Source organism: Sapajus apella, unplaced genomic scaffold (genome assembly GCF_009761245.1).
Source record: "Sapajus apella isolate SASKATOON/1434 unplaced genomic scaffold, GSC_monkey_1.0 scaffold68, whole genome shotgun sequence".
Classification (NCBI taxonomy): domain Eukaryota; kingdom Metazoa; phylum Chordata; class Mammalia; order Primates; family Cebidae; genus Sapajus; species Sapajus apella.
This window is the reverse complement of record NW_022437008.1, coordinates 1,566,219-1,573,221: the sequence shown is the minus strand read 5'-3', so window position 1 is coordinate 1,573,221 and position 7,003 is coordinate 1,566,219. Positions and strand designations below refer to the sequence as shown.

The 7,003-nt window shown below is 52.9% G+C and overlaps 1 protein-coding gene across 1 annotated transcript in view; it reads left to right on the top strand.

Annotated features, from left to right (window-relative positions):
• LOC116530822 (spectrin beta chain, non-erythrocytic 4-like) overlaps positions 1–7,003 on the top strand; it is a 60,096-nt gene that overhangs the window by 30,226 nt on the left and 22,867 nt on the right. The window contains exons 4-9 of the mRNA XM_032249205.1: positions 1,028–1,108; positions 4,040–4,155; positions 5,916–6,028; positions 6,132–6,319; positions 6,393–6,510; positions 6,780–6,938. Of these exons, the coding sequence (XP_032105096.1) occupies positions 1,028–1,108; positions 4,040–4,155; positions 5,916–6,028; positions 6,132–6,319; positions 6,393–6,510; positions 6,780–6,938 (775 nt within the window). The remainder of the gene's footprint in view (positions 1–1,027; positions 1,109–4,039; positions 4,156–5,915; positions 6,029–6,131; positions 6,320–6,392; positions 6,511–6,779; positions 6,939–7,003) is intronic.

The window sequence follows — 7,003 nt, the reverse complement described above, 5'->3', positions numbered from 1 at the left end:
CTGCTCCCTTCTCTCTGTCCCCAGCCTGCTCCCTTCTCTCTGTCCCCCACCCTATTTCATCCTACACTTCAAGAGATCTCACAGTCACCTATGTGGACCCTAGCACTATGTCCAAGCTCTGGCCACCCTCGTCCCCTATGAGTGTCACCCTTCTGCCTCACAGGGCATACACAGGAAAGTTTAAAGTCCTGGGTCCCTTCAGTGTGGCCGAGCTGGTGGCAGGGTGGGGCGCAGGCTCTACTGGACATGTTCCCTTGGGCCCCCAACTCGCTGCCCTGCAGGGCGCAGTAAGATGTGAAACTCCAGTGCCCTCTGGAGAGCAGCCCCTGGGAGAAGGGAAGGAGGGCGGGTATGGGAGGGAGGTGGGCTTCTCTGACTCATCCTTCTGGGCCGTCTGTCTGCCTTGCAAGGGAACCATGGAGACTTTTGGCATCTGTTTCTCCACGTGTCTGTCTGTTGTGTGTCTGCTTTTCCTTGTACATATCTCTCCTCTTCTCCCTCCCTCCTTTCCTCCTTCCCTTTTCTCTTCCTTCATGTCCGGCTTTCTCCCTCCTCCCCTTTCCCTCCCCATGTCTGCCTGTATCTTGCTCTCTCCCTGTATTGCTCTCTCTCTCCTTCCTCCCTCTCTCCTCCCCTCTCTTCTCCTTTCTTTTGCTTCTCTTTTTATCTCCTTTCCTGTCTCTCCTGCTGTCTATCTATCATCTGTCCATGTATCTATCTATATCATCTATCATCTGTCCATCTATGACTATCTATCATCTGTTCATCTATCTGTTATCTATCAATCATCTGTCCATCTATTATCTATCAATCAAACGATCTACCTGTCTATCATCTATCTGTCTGTCATCTATGTATCTACCTTTCTCTTTTCTACCCACCTGCCGACCCACCCGTCCATCTTTCTATGTTCTACCCTCTCTCTCACCTTCCTTCCCTATCATTCGATCTCGCTCTGCCTTCTTCCCTCCCTCTTCCATCCTGCCTCTCCCCATCTCTGCCTCTGTTTCTCCCTTCACACTTGCAGTTACCCTGAGGTAAACATCCAGAATTTCACCACCAGCTGGCGGGACGGATTGGCCTTCAATGCCCTCATTCATCGGCACAGGTACCACCTGGTCTGGGGCACCACGTCCCCGCAGCCGCACACCTGTACACGTACCTGTGGAGATGGCATACACAGGCACAAAGGCCCGTCCCTTCAGCACTACACACGGATACACTTTCCTTTCCCTTCACTCATATGCCCTGCACATTTACACGCAGGAACACACACCCACACAGGCTCCTGTCCAGGCCACATACCCTGTGCACACGTGCGCCCTCATACAGATGTGCACACACACAGATACCCAGGCACGTGCACAGCCTGTCCGCAAGGTAGGGAGCTCTCTCCCCTATCGCTGTCCATGCTGCTGTGTGCCCAACACCTCCTCCTATCAGAAAATGCTTTCTGGGGCCGGGCTCGGTGGCTCACGTTTGTAATCCCAGCACTTTGGGAGGTGGAGGTGGACGGATCACCTGAGGTCGGGAGTTCGAGATCCGCCTGGCCAACATGGCCAAACTCCATCTCTACTAAAAAATAAAAATAAATATAAATAAACAAATAAATTAGCCAGGCATGGTGGGGGCATGGCGGTACACACCTGTAATCCCAGCTACTGGGGAGGCTGAGGCAGGAGAATCGCTTGAACATGGGAGGTAGAGATTGCAGTGATCTGAGATCATGCTACTGTACTCCAGGCTGGGCAACAGAGTGAGACTCTGTCTCGAAAAAACAAAAATGAAAACGAAAAGAAAATGCTTTCTGAAAGTGAGCCCCGAGAGTTCCCGTCCCTGGCTCCTGCACACCCATGGATTCATACCTTGGGGCTTGCCATTGAAATGGCTGAGGGTCAGACACCCACTCAAATTATACCCGCATTATGATCGCTCACATGACATATTGGGGAAACTGAGGCCCAGAGGCTGGAAGGGGCTTGTTGTAGTGTAGCAGAAGCCAGAACCCAGTTTGTTCTGCCGTGGACACCCGTCCACTCAGAACCTCTGCCTCTCACAGCTATGCACACTCGTACGTACATGGGGAGACCCAGACCCACTTCCATACACACAAACTCACAAGCTGCACCAGGGTCATACACTAGGTGACATTTGCTCAGTGTTTTCTATGCACCAGGCATGGTTCTAAGTGCTTCCCACTAAAGCATTCAATAGTCAATGTATCCACTGAATGTGTCCAATCCACCTATGGGCTGGTGCTATTATCTATCTCTATTTATCTATCTAGAGAGGGAGTCTCACTCTGTCACCCAGGCTGGAGTGCAATGGCACAATCTCAGCTCATTGCAACCTCCTCCTCCCAGGTTCAGGTGATTCTCCTGCCTCAGCCTCCTGAGTAGCTGGGATTACAGACATGTGCCACCACGCATGGCTATTTTTTTTTTTTTTTAAGTAGAGTTGGGGTTTCACCATGTTGGCCAGGCTGGTCTTGAACTCCTGGCCCCAGGTGATTCACTCGCCTTGGCCTCTCAAAATGCTGGGATTACAAGCATGAGACACCACTCCCAGCCTATTAATTTTTTGTTTTGAGGTGGAGTCTCACTCAGTCGCCCAGGCTAGAGTGCAGTGGTGCAATCTCCACTCACTACAACCTCCGCTTCCCAGGTTCAGGAGATTCTCTAGCCTCAGCCTCCCAAGTAGCTGGGATTACAGGCATGTGCCACCATGCCTGGCTAATTTTGTATGTTTAGTAGCAATGGGGTTTCACCATATTGGCCAGGCTGGTCTCAAACTCCTGACCTCAAGGGATCCGCCTGCCTCAGCCTCCCAAAGTGCTGGGATTACAGGTGTGAGCCACTACACTTGGCCAGCAGGTGCTGTCATTATCCCCATTTTAGAGGAAACCAAAGCACAGAGAAATGAAGTAGCTCACCCAGAGTGACACAGGCAGGATGTGACCAAGCTGGGGCTCAAGCTTTGATGAGCTGGCTCTGGTCCTCACACTTCTTCTTTTTGAGATGGAGTTTTGCTCTTGTTGCCCAGGCTGGAGTGCAATGGCGTGATCTCAGCTCACCCCAACCTCTACGTCCTGGGTTCAAGTGATTATCCTGCCTCAGCCTCCCAGGTAGCTGGGATTACAGGTGTCTACCACCATGCCCAGCTAATTTTGTATTTTTAGTAGAGATGGGATTTCACCATGTTGGTCAGGTTGGTCTCGAACTCCCAACCTTAGGTGATCTGCCCGCCTCAGCCTCCCAAAGTGCTGGGATTATGGGCGTGAGCCACCGCTCCTGGCCTGGTCCTCACACTTCTAACCACTGCATAACACTACATAGGTATCCCCAAAGTAAGCATATGTGTCCTGGCCAGGCATGGTGGCTCACACCGGTAATCCCAGCACTTTGGGAGGCCTAGGCAGACAAATCACTTGAGGTCACAAGTTCAATATCAGCATGGCCAATATAGTAAAACCCCATCCCTACTAAAAACACAAAAATCAGCAGGGTGTGGTGGCACATGCCTATGATCCCATCTATTTGGGAGGCTGAGGTACGAGAATCACTTGAACCCAGGAGGCAGAGGTTGCAGTGACCCGAGATTGTGCCACCGCACTGCAGCCTGGGCAACAGAGTGAGGCTCCATCTCAAAAATAAAGAAAAGAAAAAAAGGACATGTGTCTTCACACAGCACACATAAGGGCAGTACACACTCATATTGTCATATGATTTCACAGAGACACACAGGCAGGCAGGCACTGTGTGAGCTCATCTCTTTGAAGTACACGCAGGCTGGTCTACCCATACATCTGTGCACACAGGAAATGCACATGCACACACACATTCCTGGGAACCCACGGAGACGTGCCCGCGTCCATCACACTCACATCACAGCTAAATGCTGCACAGCACACACAGCTTGCCCCTTGGCTAGACGGTGCCCTCCTGCCCCTCGCCTTGGTTGGTGCTCAGACAAGGGTGGCTTCTTCCCTGCTTGCCCACCGGCTCTGGAGCCTGCCTGCATGCTCTGTGCCCTTGCCCAGGCCCGATCTCGTGGACTTCAGCAAACTCACCAAGTCCAACGCCAACTACAACCTGCAGAGAGCCTTCCGCACAGCTGAGCAGCACCTGGGGCTGGCGCGGCTGCTGGATCCTGAAGGTGAGCCCTGAGTGGGCCCAGCCCAGACTTCCTCTTGGGGGACACCCAACCTTAATGTCGTGTCAGACTCTACTCCCTCCCACCCTAGCCCATCCCAAATCCTGAGGTCTCTCCAAATCCCAACTCTCTCCCCAGCCTCCTCCCCTTCCGCCTTCCTTCCTCATGTGCAATCCTTCCCAAGTCCCATCCTCACACCACTTCTTCTCTCATCCCCAACACTGTCCCAGTGTAACCCCTCCTCTTCCCCATTCTCAGTTTCTTCCCACGCCCAACTCCCCCCAACCCTGCTTTCAACCATCTCCCCCAAACCAACTCCCACTCCCCTACTCCAGCCCCAAACCCAATAGCATGTCCAACCCCATCCCCATCCCTAACGCCAACGCCATCAGCCATCATCACGTGTCCCCATCCCCTCCACATCTTCAGCTCTAGCTCCGTTCCTATCCCCACCCTAATCCCTTTTCCAGCCACATTTCGCCCTAGCCCATTCCCATGTCTGTCTCTCCCACAACTCCATCCTCATCCTCAACTGCTTTTCCATTTCCAGTCTATCCCCAACCCCGTCCCTGACTTCAGCCTCAGCCCCAATCCAGGATCAGCCCTGACACCCATCTCCCACCCTGAACAAAAGCTGCTCCCTTCCTCTGAGCATCCACTGTGTGCCAAGCATGGGGCTGGGAACTTCACGAGAGCTGTTCAGTTTCATCTTCACACTGACCTGATTACAGAGAATTTATCAACCCTGATTAATTATTATTTTTTTGAGACAGAGTTTCCCTCTTGTCGCCCAGGCTGGAGTGCAGTGGTGAAATCTTGGCTCACTGCAACCTCTGTCTCCCAGGTTCAAGAGATTCTCCTGCCTCAGCCTCCTGAGTAGCTGGGATTACAGGCATGTGCCACTACGCCCGGCTAATTTTTGTATTTTTAGTAAAGACGGGGTTTCTGCATGTTGGCCAGGCTGGTCTTGGACTCCCTACCTCAGGTGATCCACCCACCTTGGCCTCCCAAAGTGCTGGGATTACAAGCATGAGCCACTGCACCCAACCTATTTTTATTTATTTATTTATCTTTTGAGACAGAATCTGGCTCTGTCGATGAGGCTGCAGTGGAGTGGCGCTATCTCAGCTAACTGCAACCTTCGCTTCCCAGGTTCAAGCAATTCTTCCATCTCAGTCTCCCAAGTAGCAGGGATCACTGGCGCCCACCACCACACCTGGCTAACTGAGAGGTTGAGGCAGGCTGATCACATGAGGTCAGGAGTTCGAGACCAGCCTGACCGACATGGTGAACTCCCATCTTTACTCCAAATACAAAATTAGCCAGGCATGGTATTGCACACTTGTAACCCCAGCTACTTGGGAGGCTGAGGCAGGAGAATCACTTGAACCCAGGAGGCGGAGGTTACAGTGAGGTGAGATTGTGCCATTGCATTCCAGCCTGGGCAACAAGAGCAACACTCTATTTCTTTTTCTTTTCTCCCCACCCAGCCCCAAAACTCCATTTCAAAAACAACAACAACAACAAAAAACAGTATAGCGTATTTCTCTGTGGTGGTTTATATGTGTCAGGTCAGGCACTATTTAATCCCAGGAGGTAGATTTCTGTTTGGCTGATACAAAACCTGAGGAACAGAGAGATTAATTATCTTGCCCAAGGTCACACAGCTAGTGAGAGTGGCTCCTCCATCCCTCCACCCAATAACTTCAAGTGCCCTGTCAAAGTGCCCGCTGTCTTGTTCCCTGACTCCCTCTTCCTTCCAGATGTGAACATGGAGGCTCCAGATGAGAAGTCCATCATCACTTACGTGGTCTCTTTCTACCACTATTTCTCCAAGATGAAGGCTCTGGCTGTGGAGGGGAAGCGTATCGGGAAGGTATAAGGAGCCAAGGAGTGGGTGAGTGGGAAGCTGGGAGCTGGCGGCAGGCCCGGGTGGGGTGAGGCTGAACCCCACCCCCCGCCGTCCTCTGCTACCTCAGGTCCTGGACCAGGTGTTGGAGGTGGGGAAGATCATAGAACGCTACGAGGAGCTGGCAGCCGAGCTGCTGGCCTGGATCCGCCGTACTGTGGGCCTCATCAGCAACCAGAAATTTGCCAACTCCTTAAGTGGGGTGCAGCAGCAGCTCCAGGCTTTCACGGCCTATTGCACGCTGGAGAAGCCTGTCAAGTGAGGCCCAGCTCTGGAGGGAGGGTGGGCAGGGACGGCATGATGGCAGGGCTCCTGAGCTCATGCCCCTCAGGTTCCAGGAGAAGGGGAACCTGGAGGTGCTGCTCTTCAGTGTCCAGAGCAAACTTCGAGCCTGCAACCGCCGTCTCTTCGTGCCTCGGGAGGGCTGTGGCATCTGGGATATTGACAAGGTGAGGCCGGGGATCCAGGGGAGAGGCGGAATTGCACTGTGGAGTGGTATAGGTTGTGCACTGCTCAAGGGAGTCATTCATAGAGTGGGCACAACGGATTAGGTATTCATTCTGACAGTTTTTCAGCAGTCAAGTGTCATAAGGAAGCAACGTTTTTTTCCAATTTGCATGAAGTTGCCCCAAATGCTCTAAGTATCCTCAGACTAAGTCAAGACCATTAAACTGCAGGGAGCTGCCAGAGTCTGACTGCCTCCTCTCATTTCCTGCAGGCATGGGGTGAGCTGGAGAAGGCCGAGCATGAGCGAGAGGCTGCCCTACGGGCTGAGCTGATTCGGCAGGAGAAGCTGGAACTACTGGCACAGAGGTTTGACCACAAGGTGGCTATGAGGGAGAGCTGGCTGAATGAGAACCAGCGTCTGGTCTCCCAGGTACACGGTGTAGGGCTTGGCTGGGGGGGAGGGGGGGGGGGGGGGGGGGGGGGGGGGGGGGGGGG